Here is an 18268-nt window from a genome sequence, read left to right as displayed (position 1 = left end):
TTACGGTAGCTACTCCATAAAATTAATTGATTTACAGAAATTTTTAAAAACATATTTGTATTCCGTATATTGTCTGACTAAAAACTAATTGTCTAACTTACCCATATAAATTATTTTTCTCTAAATGCTTTTTTTTTCTTCTTTTCATTGTCCCAAAAGCATCTGCATATCGGTTTGAATCTATCTGATTATTACTGATCGGAAATTTTCTTTTTTGCGAATTAAGAATATATTATCCTTTAAACAAACTTTTAAAGTTTTAACGGTTACGAAACAATTAATCACCATCAATACATTTTTTTTTGTATGAGTGTGACCGCTTTATATAATATTTGTCTACTCGGTTTCCTGTCACAAAGTTTCGGTGAATAAGTTGGAAGAGAATATTTTGACTTCTGTGGAAATTAAGAGCAAAGTATTTCGGAAAATTAATTGAATTGAATCTCCTGATAGTGCAAAAGTGTCAATTAGTAAAATGTTTCTCTTACATTCATCTATATATACAAAGTTTTATATTCCTATCAATAAAATTTGGATAGTTATGCTTATTTTTAACTTTAAAAATGATGAATTGAAAATTTAGATGGAGACATTTATTTCAGAATTGCATATTTATTCAACAAAAAAAGAAAACTGTCCTATATAAATATTTGTCTAGTACTACAAAATCCAATCATTATGACTTCAAAAAAAGAAGTTGCTAATCAAGCATAATTTTGTTCACTTTGATTGGTCGGCAGTTGTATTATCGACTTTATAAAAAAGGAATGAGAAACTGAACATTTTAAGATATTTCAAAGAAGCACTAAAATGTCAAGCCAATAGAATAAAAGCTTACATTTGTGTGCTTTGAATGACATGACATATGACAAATTTCTGTAATAAGGGACATTTGGAATTTTATGTAATTTTAATGCCGGCTTAGTTGTATAAGAATAAGAAAATCGTTTTCCGAATTCGGGACATTCTTGTTAACAAAACAGATTATCGATTATATATTACAGGATTCTTACTTTCTCGAACAGGAACGCAAAAAATGAGGCGTTTTGCATATGATGTAGAAATTGACATTTTGGAGTATTTTCAAGATACCCTCATGCAAGTGTGCGAACGTCTTTCACAATTAAACATTACAGTAGAGAATATTTCAATGGAATAAATGGCATCCTTACAATATTCGTGATGTCAATGGAATGATATAATAGTTACATGGACAACTGTTCTATGAATTTCTAGAATTTTACTTTTGGGCCCCTAGCTTAGTAAAATCAAATCCTTATTTTCTGAGAAATGCAATTTTTGCAGACAGATGTTACTTTAATCGAGTTGGAATTATCAAGCCATCACTTTTGGAATAGTTAAAATCCATTCTTCATACTAGAGTTTTCATCACTAGTGGCATTTTTTAAAACTATTGATGCTATTTTTTGCAACAGTATGATGAAATGGTGACCGATGTATTCAATTAATTTTGATTGACATTAAGTTTAAACTATAGGATTGATTGATTTTGGTAGTGCATTCTGTAAATTCAAAACTCTTTCTTTAAGTCGCAAGCGATGAATGCAGTTTTGAATCAATTAAGAAGTTTTTCATTTTGAGCAAGTTTTTAAGCAATTCATTTAATGCATTAGCTAAGCATTTAAAAAAATTAATGTAAGTTAATGAATGCGTTATTATTTTTTGATTCCGCCCTTTTAATAATCCTTTCTAGTGTATATATCAAGCCTGAAATTACGACGAAAGTCTGGCTTAAACACTAAGCCAATAAATTTGCTTTTTAATATTTCAGTAATGTTCACAGATAGGAATATAAAATTTTGTGTTTTGAAAAATGATGGTTAAAAAAAAACCGTTTTACTCATTAACATTATTTTGCTATGGAAGCCTTTTAAAAATAAGTTTTGTAATTCTTGATAATTTCCCTCCACAGGAATCAAGGTATTTTCAGACATTTTTGGTGCCTAATATTGTAACTGGAAGTATATGCCTAATTGAAATAGTTAAGAAAACAATTACTTGGTCCATTTTTTGGTGCCACCTTGTATAAACTATCCACCTTGGCCGACCATCTGGTTCACCCGGAATATTAGCTTTAGTACACTCTATTAGTTCACTCTCAGGATCTCTCTCGCGATAGATCTCGTGATCTCTCTTAGATCACGAATCCCACAATGAAATATTTGTAGACATCAAATTGAGATAAACATTAGAGTTGTGCTATTTTTAATAATTTTATGCCTGCTATATTTGGAATTATGCCCCATGATATCATAATGCTTTTGTACTTTAATTATATCTTCTATTCTAACTTCACTAACAGTATCTTTCTTTAGTTTTCAATGATAGAAGAAAATCATATGATTAAATATTTGATGGGACATTGAAAACGGTTTCAACTTTATTGCCTCAATGAAATATATTGTTGAAAATTATATTTAATTTTTTTTCTCAAAACTCAGGAAGAAATTACGGCAAATAAATAATTATCATTAAAAAAACTAATTTTCTGAATTTTAAAATGATATGAAAAAGCATTTTTGTGCAGTAATATATTCGGAATTTATCGTGTCGAAATATCTAAATTTCGCTTACTTTTTAATTTACAGTTGTAATTAAAATATTTAAAAGTTCGTTCGAGGGGTGTATTTTGACTTTTCAAAATATATTCATACCAAATCTGGTACCTCAAGGTCAAATGATATGGTCTATAGAGCGCTAACACACATTACAGACACAATCTAATTCTCTATTATTATTAGCAGATTATTGTCAACTAAGAAATGTTTCATGATTTACTGAAATTCCATTTCCCATTTTACTAAATCCTTATTTGGCGAAAATTCGCCAAGGTACTTGCGACTAAGCAACATTCGTTTCTGTTTCGCATAGTGCCTCATAGATGTCGCTTTATTCTCAGAACACATGTAGCCGCGGATGATGCGACCATGGCAGATGCTTCCTCCTCAAAAAACACAAGTTGTTCAGTAGAAAAATGGAGTGAAAGGTGTCTCGTGGAGAAGATATCTTTACAAGAAAACCATGTCTGCTGTCTTGGTGTTACTTCCCAGCATGGCTCATGGTGTCAGTGCCGGGAAAGTAAGTTAACGGATTATTCCATGAGCAGATGAGTCAGACTTGATATTCCAGCCTCGCATTTGTGTGAACGGCGCAGTGCACACTTATCGAAATTTTGCAATATAAAATTTAACTACTGTAATTTAAGCAAAACATTTTCGGGCTTATTAGGGACTTGAAATTTGCATTTTCTGTCAAATGTTTTCATTGTTTTGATATAGTTATTTTCTCTACCCATAGCGACACATTCAGTTTTCTTTATAATTATCATATTTAGTTTTATTTTATAAAATATATATTAATTTTTTTGTAATTGAAATTCCAATAAATTTTTAGCACATTAACACTATATTATTGAAGATGAAAACTTATATTTAAAGCTCTCTGATTGGGAAATTAATGTTTCATAATAATATTTTTATTTAAAAATATTTGTCCCTCTTTATTTGCAGGTCAACAGAGTTCCTTTGGTTCCCCCAAACCATTCACCCTCTCCCCTTCCTTTCATGATGTACAGCTCAGAACAGTGCCAGCCACCTCCTGCTCACATGGGTATTTCTCATCTCAATCACAAAACAGGCAAGTGATTTTTAAAATCATTGCTTGACAGTTTACATAGAATTATCTTGAGTACATGGATTAAGAATATTTCTACAAATAAATAATATTACTGCTGAACAGTTACCATTTCAATATACTTTTGATGAAGTATTTGAGGGACGGAATTCGAAAAATCAAATTTCAAATAAAAAATTCTTTATTTTTGGAATACATTTCATTAATTAAAGCACTTATAGATAACTAATTTATTGCCTTACTGTATTTGTATTGCTTTTCTCGTTAGTTCTAGTATTACTAACAATTAGTACATTTGATTTATTTGGTTAATAAATCTTTAAATGACAAAAATATTCTTTTGTCATATCTATTAAGGAATTTGTATAGTGGAAATTGAACTTATTAATGATTGTAAAAGATAACAGAGAAAGACTTATTGAGAATTTTAAGGCCCCCTTTTTATCGCTATAAAATAACAAATGGTCTATAGATTCTTTTTTTAAATTGTTGATTTTTACATGCTTTTCTGCTGATTATTTATTCATTTTGGATTCCTTAATACTGTACCACCAACCTTTAAAGGCTTAACATTGCATTCATATACTAAATCATTTATTGCATGTGTGAATCCAGTATAATATACTGATAGAATGACAAAAAAAAAAAAAAAAAAAAAAAAAAAAAAACTGCTATTGCATTCAAACAGTGGCAGTAACACTTTGTATGCTTTAGCAGCCAATTTTCCTTTGTAGCATTTTTCAATCCACATAGATTCATTCTAAACTTACTCAAAGTGACATTTAGTTATTTTGTTATCATAGGTAATGGACCTTATGTGGTCCACCATTTAATACACTTTTAATTTAATCTCGTATTCTGACACATTTTCAATTTAACCTTTTAATGATTTATTTTAGGTTAATTTTTTATTTAAATAACTGTGATAATATAATTGTTCTTATTTATTTACTTACATTTATTATCATGTTCACTGCATTGTATTTGTACTTATATGCAATATTGTTTACAGTTTAATAATTTAGTATTATATGCAATAAAATTTATTATTAAAGTATACACACATTCATTATAATTTTAAAATACTATATAACTATGTGAGCATTATTATGATACAGATAGTAACCTGTCTAATGTTATTTGATGAAGTATTAATATCATTCTACTATTCTTTTTATCTGCATGCCTTCCTTCCTTCTTATCAGTTCTTAGCATCTCTTTTGTCAGAAATCTTTTTCTGAACATATTCATTATAATAACCTTTTTTAAAAATTTTAATTTTGTTATTACATTGGCATGTAAAAAATAAATCTTTATAAAATCTAGGAAAAAAAAATATTTCCCAAATGTGTTACTTTCTCTAATTGTGTGATTAATATAATTTATTTTAAATATACTCTAGACATGAATTTTAATGTATTTTTTGTGATCTTTCTAGGTATCGGAAGAGCTCCTGTTTATCCACTGGCTTCACCTAGTCAGTTTCACCCTCCAATTTTTAGTCCTGACTTCCAACAGTTTCCATGGTAATTTTTTTCCCCTTCTTGTCTTAACTTTTGAAAGGTGCTATACTATTGAACTACATGCACATATGTGATTATAAAATATAGTATACATTGATGCTATTATTCTTGAGATTTATTCTTTTGATACATACAAATATTACTTTTAAATAACTAAAATAATGAAATTGAAAGTAGATTTTCTAAAATTATTTACAATGAGTGCAAAAGTTTGTTATAATTCAATTGTTGTTTGTGTTTATAATGTGCGTAAACTCCATCATTTTGAGGAAAGATAAAACTTTCTGTTTGTTAATCAGATGATGTTTTTGCTTTTATGGGTTATTTTTTTACTAAAGACAGTATTTTTGTAATTATTCACTGGAAAATTAGCTATAGCTAAAAGAAACTACTGAATGAACTGAAGAAAATGCCCAGTTATTTTTTTGTCAAAATTTCTTCTCACTATAGATTGAAATTTTTTTTAAAATTAGATTCCATATGTTTTGAATTGCAACATAGATTAAATTTTATTTAAATAATATTTTTGAAATATTAATTGATGACAATTATTAAGCAGAATTAATAAAAGCTTAGGAGAATATAAATAATATAGTATTTAATTAAGAAAAAAGGATAATTATTATACTTTACATGATTTGAAAAGAAGGGGGAAAAAAACTGAAGTAAGAATAAAACCAATAAAAATGAGTATATGATGCCAACAGCAAAAAAAACAACAACAAAAAACAAACAAACAGAGTAATTGTTTTCATACAAAAATATGATTCAAGAAATTTACAAATGAGGAATGATATCACAAATTTATAGCTACAGCATTAATGGTTTTTTTTTTTTTTGTTATTTAAAAAATTATAAACTATTTAGTAAAGGATTTTTTAAAGACATTTAGAAACTAAATATTTTTTTTTTATATCCTGATATGCTTAATGTTTTTTCCCCCCATTTTAAATCCATTTATCATAAACATGAATTTAAAGCAAAGCATAACTTTGAGTGGATAATTAGTTAGAAAGTTTGTAATATTTTCAGTAGATTCTGCAATCTAGCTGATCACCAACTCGTCAATAATTCGAAATTATCGGCAGAGTTAGTAGGAAGTATCAAAAGGAAGAAAAATTTCTGCCTGAAAATGTAAAGGACTTATACATAGCATAAATAATAAGCTGCATCTTGTATTTAATTATATTTTGAAAATATTTATAATATGTATGGTTATTTATTGTTTATTTTTGTATAGTTGTTGCAGTAAATCTAGAGTTGCTATTAAAACATATATTTTAATGAATCTCCTCTAATCCTTTCCTTTGTTAACCCTGCAGTCCTCAGGTATCTACAAGCTTATTGGAAACACTGCATTTTGCATTAGTATTACTTCTTTCCTGAAAATTTGTCAAAGTGTAATCACAACCAATACTTTTTTTTTACAGGCAAAAGAATTTCAGTTCTTTCCAAAAAAATTTTAATTACTAATTTGTTTATTATGAGAATTTCAGTGCTGTATTTTTTTCCTTTTGATTGCTAATAATTGAATCGTATAAATTGAGATAAAATTATCATGTTTTTTTATTTTGCTTAATATTGTGTAAAACTGTGTTCATACAGTTTCGGAAATAAATGTTAGATTTTTTGTCATTTCCTTATTCACAACTTGCTGCATGGGTGACTTTTAGATTAGATAAATACAAGACATTAATCCATTCCCCTATCCCCCAGAAACAATAGAAAATTTTCAAGTTGTTTTAATATTATATCATTATAGTACATTTCTTAGTAGCAATTGATTCTAGTAAATAAATTTTACACAGTAAGAAAACAGTTGAAAAAAGCTGAGTGCTAAAATTATTTTTGAAAGCTCTCTTGTGTTTTTGTTTTCACACATTATTTTCTCTCTAGGTCTCATCCAAGCTCAATGTATTCAATGGCTTCAAGCTTTCGTTACCCTCCAGCCATGCCAATACCTCCTGCAAATATGCAAAATAAGTACCCTTCATATCCAGGAATGTTTTCACCTGGTATTCACAATAGCATGGGGAATCATCCCATCATGACACCTGGACCAAAAATTGAATCATCCGATCATCAGGATAATAGGTATTTTATTATCTCCTTCATTAAAAAGTGTATTCTTGATGTCTATATATGTCAATAAAACCTACCGCTTTTTTATTTTATTGACCTATATTGTAGGATGTATATGTTTTCAAACTCTTATTAAAAAAAGGTAAATTACTTTTGTACTATCCATTCTTCAGTGCCCAAAAATTAAAATATATGAATTAAAATTTTTGTTATTAATGGAAAATATTGTAATTTTATTAAATTTTTATTCTTGAATTTGGTTTTTTTTACAACAATTATTCTTTAAATATAAGTTTTTGTAAATTCTATTAAAATGCACAGAAAAATATTTTTAATATTATCAGTAGCAATAAAAAATAATTTTAAAGAAGAATAATTTCCAATAGTTATTTCATTATTGTTATCTATTTCTAAAATGCTTTCTTGCAATTATTTCATTGTACTTATTTTTCAATTTCCCTCTTGGTGCATAATTTCTGTTTGAATTATGGACATGGCTTTCAAGAAGAAAGAAATGTAACTATTTAATTTAAAGATTTTAACTTTATTTTGTAATCTAAATGGGCTGAAATGAAAATTTTATGGTTGTCTTTGAAAATGCATGGCTTGTAATTTTATTTTCATTCAGTGCAAAGAAACATTGAATCATTTGTTTCCCTTATGTTAAGTTTTTTTTAAAATTTTATTTTCAAATTTTGGATTAAAATTATTAGGTGATTGGAATAAAATAATTAGACAGTAAGAGTTTTCTTGCTGAAATCTTACTTTTCTTTACTTAATATTCTATCTTACATTGTTTTATTAGTTGAATATTTATTTGAATGCACAGTTACCTGTGCAATTTTCCTTACAGGGGATTTTCCAGTTTTAGTCCGATTTCTTCACCTTTATCCCAGACACAAAACACCAGTAACCATGCAGAGAACACACCACGTAGTCGTAGTGAACAGAAGAAATCTCATATTAAGAAGCCTTTGAACGCTTTCATGCTGTTCATGAAAGAACAACGTCCTCTGGTTGTCAAGGAAGTTACTCTTAAAGAAAGTGCTGCCATCAATCAAATATTAGGCAAACGTGTGAGTTTTATGCATTTTGATATCATGGGTTAGTTTAAACTAAGCTAGTATATAATTTATGTATATACAAAAAGATTGGAAAATTGCACACACTTACTCTGATGGGCTGAGCGAGTCATCTATATAAAGGTATTTGGGTGTAAAAAATCCTTGGTGATCTTAATGAAGGCAAAAAGAAAAGAAATCAAAATGTATTTTAAAGATATTTGATGAAAATTATATATGGTTAAATATAGAACATTTTTGTTTCTTGTTATATTATATAATATATATAATTATAAATCAGCTTAATAAAAGTAATTAAGTATACATCAGTAGAAGGAAAATGGAATGAAAACAACAAAATTTTAGAGTACTTATTTGTACTGAGCCAGAAAAATTACTTAAATTTAAAATTGATAAATGACTTTCTTAACCAAATATAAATTTTAAATCCGAACTTTAGTTTTGATATTAAGTAACTTAAGAATATATATATATATATATATATATATATATATATATATATATATATCCGAAAAGAGAAGATACTTTTGAAAATTTTAAAACTTCGTTTTATTCCATCCTGAGGGGCATAATTTATGTAAAATGAGTGATATTGAAACTGACGTCCATTCACAAGCTATACAAGAGCGGAAGAGACAGAAATTTTCCCCCTTTGATTATTTTACTATGAGATTTTGATAGGGCGTGACACGTGTCGATTTAGGTATCTTTAAAAAAATGTAATAAACATGAAGGATTTTAATTCCTTCACTTGGAGCGTGAGAACCTGCTGATTAAAGCAGTTTTACAGAGCTTGTGTAGCATTAATTAAATAAAAAAAAAGGTGGAATTAGATCAGGAAATAAGAGACCATTTTTAGAATTAAGTTAATATGGGTTTTGAATAAAGTTAAGTAGGAATAAAAATTAATATGGGTTTGTAAATTTCTCACTTTATTTACATTATTTTATGCTGGATTGTAACAAAGGTCAATGAGTTGAATTCTGCAATATTTTTTATTTTACATTTATGCTGCTAATTCATTATATTCTCCATTTACTGATTTGTGAGAGTTATTGCTAATATTTCATTCTCAGCATTTTTTTATTTTATATTTGGCATTGCATTTTTATTTGTTAGTGAATCATTAGTTGTTTTGATCTATTTTTAATTATTAATTTTGATTTCTAAAGATATTTAATTCATAGAATTGAGCTCTTCTATGTTTACTTTCAATTTTAGTATTGCATCTAAAATGCACTACATATTTTTAATTATTAATTTTGGTTTCTGAAGGTATTTAATTCATAAAATTCAGGCCTTCTATATTTACTTTCAATGTTATTATAAGTTTACATCTAAAATGCACTACATATTATGACTTTTTAAAATTTCTTAATATTATTATTATCTATGATATTATCTGCTGCAACTTTCATGTTTAATGTATGACAATCAGAGCTGAAATATTGTTAATAGGATTCGTCTTGTGTAGACAGAATATCTTCTAATACTTAGATATTTATTCTTCATGCAGGGACTCCATTTAAGTCTTCATTAAGGACAAACATATTTAAGGGATAATTGTTAGATTACAAAGAAACATAGCACTTTTTATGCTGTGTTAAAAGCTTTATATTTTTATATTTTCTTTTTTAAGATTTACTATGCTTTTTTTGCTTTGCGTGTTTCTTTGAAGATGTTAGCAAATGTCAGTGCACAATATTTTCCTTTATTTGTGATTCAGAAAATTACTTCAGAGCATGCATTTTTCAGATAAACTTTTTATATTTTTAAAATTCTACTTTGTTCATATAAGAATATAAACATTTTATGTAGTGTAAATGTATTTCATAAATATATATCAATAAATTTTATATAAGGATAGAAACATTTTACTTAGAAACAAATTTGGTATGCAAAATTTGTAATCATTTTGTTTAAAAAGTATTTGAAATAGTTGTTGAACTTATATTAATGCCTTTTGTGTCATTTGGGGTAGGCAGATTATTTCCTTGCATTGAAGAATTTAAATTTCAGTTTGACACAAAATGCTATATTACAATTTTACAAGATTGTTCATTTATATTGTTATTTTTATGCTTCTTAATTCTTTATAATTTTTTTCTTTGATTAGTGGCATGCTTTATCTCGTGAAGAACAAGCAAAATATTATGAAAAAGCTTCAATTGAACGGCAACAACATAGACAAAGATATCCTGATTGGACTGCTCGTGACAATTATGCAATTAATACCAAAAAGAAAAAGCGCAAACGGGACAAATCTCAAGATGGAGGTAATGTTTTTCTTCTTCTTTTTTTCTTTTCTTGAGCATCTCATTACTTTTTACAAAATTATAACAAACAATGCAATTCTATCTGTTTCCCTGACTTATCCAACAGATAATAAACAGCTGTACTCAACAACACCGATTGCTGTTAACTGTTATCGCTTACAAAAGTTAAGTTATTTGCATAAAATCAATGACATTTAGGAAGAATTATTTCATCTAGATGAATTAAATTACTAGATTCTACACCCATCCCTACCATTCTGAGATTCTTAGGATATGCAATTTTCTTTTTTATTTCTTTCTTTGAAAACTGACAGATGCCTTTGGAAATGAATGGATTTATGATGACATGTTTCAAAGTGGCAGTATAATTTTAATTTGCAATTTGTTACCATGTGAAAATAAAAACAGATAAGAATCAATCTTTTAATTATTTATGATTTCAATATGTTCTAATAGGTAATACCAAATAATTTGGGCATGCTGAAATGTGATGATTTTTAGAGCACATGACATACTTAGTAATTTCTACATCAGATACAAAATATTTTATATACATTTTTCACATTTGCATTCTTATGATAATTTTCAAGCATTATTTTACCTAATGATGTATAATAGAAACCTGTTTCTTTTTTTTTTTTAAAGTTCGTTAGGTCTAAATCATTTATTCCCATGTCTCCTGCTAATGTATAATGTGGTTTCTTTTTCGAATATTTGATACAGTCTGTCAGATTCGACTTCTGTTTCAATGTTTTGAAATCAGATGCATCTCATAAATAATAATCAAAATTTGTTAATATACTCTTGAACATCATATGTGTTTTCTTGTGATAATACATCACCTTTTTAAACTTCAATAAAAAAGAGTAGATTAAATTTCTCTAAGTACAAAATCTTTTAAAATAATAAAGCAAGTCCTCATCTTTTATTTAAGTTATTACATCCTAAGTTATCTGTCCTACTAAATTTAACAGAGACTCTACTTAAAACTCTGCAAATGCATTTATTGCACTTAAAGCTCTTTTTGTTGACAAAAAAAAAAAAAAAAAAAAAAAAAGAAGTTTCATGGATCATTTTATAGTTAGAGTTAGTCTATTGTTAGAGATTCTAAAGATTTTTGTGATTTACCTTCACAGCTGATATTTTCTTTGTGGACTTTGCCTAAATCTAACACCAATTTTGATTTTTCTAACATGAGATTTATCCCCCCCTCAATAATTAAGTTAGCAGTTTCTTTTATGGATTTAACATTTTCTTTGCAAATGTCAGGGTTTAGAATTAATTTTATAATTTTCCATAAAGTATTTTATCATCAACTTTAAGATTTAATTTAGACTATAAATTTTTAATATTTTTTTCTTTTCCCTTCAAATTTTTTTTGTATGATAAAAAATATTTGTACAACTCAATAAAAAGTCACTTCAAAGAAATGCTGAAATATTCACTGACTCTTTGTACTGATACTGCCAGTTTATTCGAACTCGCAAATAATCTATGAAGAAGATAATAAAGTCCTGTTATCTTACAAATCAATAAAGTCCTCTTATAGAAACAAATACCAGAAGTTTTGACAATATCTCTTTTATTTATATATCACCTGTCTCCCTCCCCCCCCAATATATATATATATATATATATATATATATATATATATATATATATATATATATATATATATATATATATATATTATTGACTTTCTTGATGCAAGAATTAATAATTGCTCTCTCTTCAAAAATAGTTATTTTCATTTTTTATATGACATTTTTATTGTTATAATTTAGCATTTACTTTTACATTATTCATTTGTTTAATACGAACTACAATAATCACTTAGGCTTTTAATAGCTTTTATATGACTTGTTCATTGAATAATCATAATTTCAAGTAATAACCTAATTATTTGAAAAACCTTTATTTTGAACCGAGTCTTAGGTCTTATACAAAAAAAGCGAAAACACATTAAAGTAAAAAGCATATGGTATTCATATAGATCGCTTAACCAATAAACTGTTAATGATTCCAAATGATAGTAGGTTTTCAAAATATGAATGTGTTATTTCATAGATTCTTAAAATAAATAAATAAATAAAATTAAAAAAAAAATATTAAGGAGCTAAAATCAGAATTTTTAAGAAGCTAAAAACTGAATGAATTTCTATAATAAAATTGCATGTAAAATCCTCTTCAATTTATCTTTTAATTAAATCTTTTTTTGTAAATAAGTTTTATCATGAATGTTATTATAATTTTAAATTTTTTTCATTATAATAATATATTAAAAATGATTGCCATGTAGTGCACATGTTAAAGGTTATAGTGAAGGTATACAAAGCAGGATCATTATATTTTGACATATATATTTAAAATCACTATTGGTTAATGAAATTATTTAGATTAATGAAAAAAGGAATGAAATTCTGGTGTATGAATTAACATAATATGTTCATTATAGTATATTTAATTAAATAAGCTCAGTGAAATAAAAACAGAAAAACATAAAAAATTTATGAATAAATGTTGAATATTAAAGAACTAATTTGCCGGAGAAAATTTTTGGTGACAGAAAAAAAAAATCTTTATATAATGAAGAAAAACTGAATTAAAAAAGTAAATAAAAGGACAAGTAAAACAGTTATTTCTATACAGAATTTAAGAAAACTTTAAATACTTTGAAACAATAATTCAGGAAATTAAAGTAATGATTCAGAGAGTGGTTTTTTTGATGAGAAAGTTTCATTTCACTTAAAAGAGGAAAAGAAACATGGGGGAGAAATGAAATACAATAAATTATTGATTTTATTCCCTCAGATTATGATTAGAATTTCTTTTGAAAACTATCTTAAGGTATATTTATATATTCATAGACAATGAAATTTCTTTATAATATCTATTTAAATTTGCAAAATTAATGATGCTTATGTATTCAGGAAACGATCTTATGTATTCAGGAAACGATTGTTGATAGAAATGAGTGTCATCTTCTGTATGAAATAACTATGCTTATAATTAGTGCCAGTGATTGTAATTATTAATGAATCTTTTCTCTTCAAAAATATATTTGAATATTATCAAAAAATTATTATTTGCAATTAAAAATTGTCAAAAAAGATTGTATTATGGTTAGAGGGAAAATGCTTGCAATGGAAATCCTTTAATATTATAAACTTTCTAAATTTCATGTGTTTTGCATACTTTTTTGAGGTATTTAAATTTTATTTCAATGAAATGAATTTTTAAATAACCAGGAACTGTTGTTCCTTTTTGTAGATGGAAATAATCCAAAAAAGTGCCGTGCCAGGTTTGGACTTGATAAACAGGAAAGTTGGTGCAAACCTTGCAGGTATGTAAAATCGTGCTTTTTAATTTTTACTATTTTATTTTTTTGCTTTTCTTATCGTAAGAAATTTGTTTAATATGGTTTTATTTTCAATATGAACTGATGAAATCTATAGACAGATATTTTGATATACTATATCAAGTGCAATATGGAACACAGTGGCCTGTAATAATTTGCAAAGGCTAGGAAAATGAAAATTTTAATGCAAGATTTAAATTATGCCTGGTTCATGTAACTGTATTATAATAGTTTTTGCAGATATTCAATATATGCTTTCTATGGGTGTTCACTGTAACATTGAAGAGATTGGGAAAATATGTTGTATAAATCATGCCAAATGGTCATCATTATGATGATTTTATGTGTGGATAGAGAGTTGGAAAGCAACACATAGCAGATTTTAATAGGAGATTTGGCATAGATCACTATGTTTTTTGCTTTTCAAAAGCAAAATGAAAATATAAAGCTTTGCTGCAAAATAGAAACTAAATAGAAATTGATAGCAAAATAGAAACTGCTGCAACATAACTGAGACAAATCAATTATATGTAGCCGCAGGGGTTCAGATATTTCAGAAAATTGCCACAGGGCATTTATAATAGACAAGACTATATGCCAAAAGGCATATTGTTTATATCTCACTCATGGATGTTTATGGACTTAATAATGTGTCAATTTTAAAATATTTAGTTCATATCAGATTTTTTAACCTGTGAATAGCTACACAAAATCATTTTGATATTGTTTAAAAAAATGTATATATATTCTCCCCTTCTATTGTCATGTTTTTCGTTTAATGTATCTGGAATTTTGTTAAAAATTTTTTTCAAAATGTACATAGCATTCATGAAAATTCAGAAATATTCAGTTTTAATTTGCTGTTTTAGTATTATCATGGTTGGATAATTAGTTAATAATTTTATATTTATATGTCACAATATTTCTTTTCTATGTGTCAAGTAAAACCATGCCATTTTATAATTAACATTAAGGACTGTTTTATTTCTTAATATGTATGTAATTATGGTATATCCATGTCATTTGGTATTTTGAAAAAGTAAAATGCATTTAACTGCATTTTAAACTTTATCCTTCACGTTAATTAATTTCTAAAACATCAAAGTGGCAAACAATTTTCAGCATTCAAAATATTTATTTTAGACTTCTTCAAATTCAAATTCATTGCCTCTACATTGAAAATTGGCAGTTATAACTACATGCAGAATAAGGCAATGAACTATTTCATATTTATGATGTTACAGTATTTAAACTCACATAAGCAACACTAATACCTTTATGGAAATTAAATGCATTTGAAATAAATGATATTTGGTATAGCCTGCGATTGGCCAAGAGCAGCACTTGTGAACATTATGACTGCCATAATGAGCCAAGAATTTTTTAATTATCATTTATAATTTTTTATATATTTATTGTAAATGAAATTACTATATGAAAGCTATCATTTGTATTGTTTTAAGTTTAGTATATATTTTTTATTTCTGTGTTTTAAAAATTGTTTTGCTTATAAAGTCTAAATTATTTCCTTCTAGGAGAAAAAAGAAATGCATTGCATATCGCAGTGGTTCAGATAACACAGCTGGAGAAAGCGAAGACAACATAGGAAGTGTTGAGAGCATGGGTAGCCTGGAGGCACCCACACCCGATTCCCGGTATAGTGCAGATACTAATGACGGGAGTGATTCTGGCAATCATGAGCCTGAATCCTCTGAATTTAGCCTTTCAAGCCCACCAATTGATTCTTTGCCTTCGGTGTCTAGCCCCACCTCAGTTCCTAGGCCAGTGGAAAGAGTGCAATCCTTAAATGGTGACAGTCATACTTTTAACATTCAGCACCTGACAAATGATCGTCACCCTGTGGAAGAAGGAGACGTACATCATGTTGGTCTCCCAACACCACCTTCAACAGACTCGTCCACAACAGCCATGGCTCCATCGTAGCAAAAAACACATATATGTGATTACTATCATATTTGCATTTGGGACTACTGTGGACTCTCCATAGGACTTGTGATACTTTTGTTTTCATGAGCTCGTTGAGCTGTGTCATTGTTTTTATATATAAGTGTATTGTTTTTATGTTAAAACAAATAAGAGACCTCTGTACAGTGATCATATATCTATGAAGCGAGTGAAAATGTTATTAACACATTGAAGTCTCACTAGCCACTGAATTTAAGTCAGAGTGGTTCACTGGTAATCATCCTAAAATGTTTTGTAGTTTTCATATGTTCTACAAATGCCTCAGTGTAATGTCAGCTACAAAAGAGTCAGAAGCCAGATTTCTGTTCAAATTATTTATATCTTTTAAATATGAATATTTGTATATAACTTCCATTGTGAACTGTTTTTACTGTGATTTGGGTCAAGCCTTACAATTTTTAATATATGTTTCCATATGTAAATACAATTTTACAAAAATAATGATACAATGCCATTGGCGATATTTTTTCTAAATAAGAAAGCTATATTAAATGCAACAATTTTTTTTCTCTAAAGAGATGATGGACTTATTTTGAGCATTACCATTGAATATTTTACTATAAGATTACTATTTCTTGCATTTAAATTATAAAAAGACTTGCTACTTTGTAATCAGCTAAATTTTTCCTCCAAGTTTTTTAAAGAAGTCATTCTTCAAATTTACAATAATGCTGTTTAAAAAAAATCAAGCTAATCATATGCCATTTCAAGTTCTTGAATTTGTTTGCTGTATAGATTTTAGTAGCATTTAATCCTGTTTCTACTACTAACTATTCAGGTAGAACCACATATTACTATAGTGATAGTTTTGAGTTTTCCCTACTATTTTTTTTTTTATCTAGTACTTTTTCTATTTTATATTTCAGTGCTCTTTTTGATGTAAGATTTTTTTAAAACTTTCCTTTTTTACTCCAGATTCTTTTTGAAATTAATTTTTCTTCTAATTTGAATAATTATGTCAAGTTATTTCTGATTATTAATCAAATTCTCACAAAAATGATATTGCCTAATAGCTGTTTGTATAAGACATGACTGATTATAAAGGATTTTTCTATATAGAAAAAAATAAATAAACCAAATTATAGTATTTGATAAAAGATTATCATTTGTTTGGTTATCTAATTTATACTACACTAGGAAATCAGATATGCATTGTGAAATAAATCTGTCACATTTTTATATATTTTTAGCATTTTTTTTTCAATTTTTTTTTTATTTTTCTGTTTTGCATCAAGCAATGAATTATTATATTTGAAATAAATATTTTGATAAAATCATTCGGCTCCTTATTAATAAAATTTGCATTGTTCTAATTTAATACTAATGTAAAGTGTTTGGAATACAGGGACCTTGAATTTATTTTATTATTATTGTAACTAAAAACAATTAAAATTGATAGTACATAGAAAACTATGACAGGACATAGTATAAATGCATGGCATGATTTGTTTCTACTTAAATATCTTGTCTTTCATATATTAAACATACAGGATTTTATTAAATGGGATGGTAGTTATTGATATTTACATATGAATTGACTTTTAAATGCATTTGAATCATGTTCATGGGAAGCATTTTGAATTCATTATAATGATACACCATATAGTTTTCCTTATACTGTCAACTTGAGTCTCTATTTTTTTTTTTTTTTTTTTTTTTTTTTTGCCAGAATTAGGAATTTATAGTATTGATAATGGTCATATTAAACTTTGTTGCACTTACATTTTTTACAATATCTTTTATATGTAAATCTGATTTTTCCTTCCCTTGACATAGTGAGGCCATCAACATTAATTTATTTTTTAGTTCTTATATATTTTGAGACATTTATTTATTACATTGAAATCACTATTTTTTTCAACAAAATTTACATTCTTTTAATAAATTCAAAATTTTTTTAATGCATTCAAGTTGTTGGAACTCTTTTTAGGAAATAAGCTGCATTTGGAGGTGGAGGGAAGAGAGTTTGTGATGGTGTGTATATTTTAAATACTATTTGATTGCAGCTTTTAAAAAAGTGCAAATTTGAGAAGAAGGAAGGATGAAGTAGTGTGAATTAGAATATATTTATAATTTGCTTATTTAATTCAGTGGAATTTACTCAAATAATTTTGCTATAAGGGAGCATCATAAATATACATCTCTTTGCATTAAAGCATGTTTTCATTGAAGCCAAGGTAATACCAATGAAATAAATGCAATGCCTTATAGCATTACTAATTAAAATGCTATGAATTTTAATGGAACAATTTAAGCATATGCATATGAAAAATATCTTTTCAAAGTGTTTGTTTTATGTGGATGAAG

The 18268-nt window shown here is 26.9% G+C and overlaps 1 protein-coding gene across 3 annotated transcripts in view; it reads left to right on the top strand.

Moving 5' to 3' along the window:
• The window catches only part of LOC129976316 (protein pangolin, isoforms A/H/I/S-like), a 101177-nt gene extending 84056 nt beyond the window's left edge, over positions 1 to 17121 (top strand). The window contains exons 1-8 of one of the 3 annotated variants that reach the window (XM_056089840.1): positions 3025 to 3099; positions 3531 to 3657; positions 5093 to 5180; positions 7074 to 7271; positions 8089 to 8335; positions 10458 to 10617; positions 13888 to 13960; positions 15511 to 17121. In XM_056089840.1, coding sequence (XP_055945815.1) covers positions 3043 to 3099; positions 3531 to 3657; positions 5093 to 5180; positions 7074 to 7271; positions 8089 to 8335; positions 10458 to 10617; positions 13888 to 13960; positions 15511 to 15919 — 1359 coding nt within the window. In that variant the 5' untranslated portion in view covers positions 3025 to 3042 and the 3' untranslated portion in view covers positions 15920 to 17121. Of the gene's footprint in view, positions 1 to 3024; positions 3100 to 3530; positions 3658 to 5092; positions 5181 to 7073; positions 7272 to 8088; positions 8336 to 10457; positions 10618 to 13887; positions 13961 to 15510 lie in introns of those variants that run through there. The other 2 variants (XM_056089830.1, XM_056089823.1) reach the window with 2 other exon arrangements.
• The last annotated feature ends 1147 nt before the right edge of the window (positions 17122 to 18268 follow it).

This window comes from Argiope bruennichi, chromosome 1, assembly GCF_947563725.1.
Source record: "Argiope bruennichi chromosome 1, qqArgBrue1.1, whole genome shotgun sequence".
NCBI classification, from domain to species: domain Eukaryota; kingdom Metazoa; phylum Arthropoda; class Arachnida; order Araneae; family Araneidae; genus Argiope; species Argiope bruennichi.
This window is presented reverse-complemented; position numbering and strand designations above follow the sequence as displayed.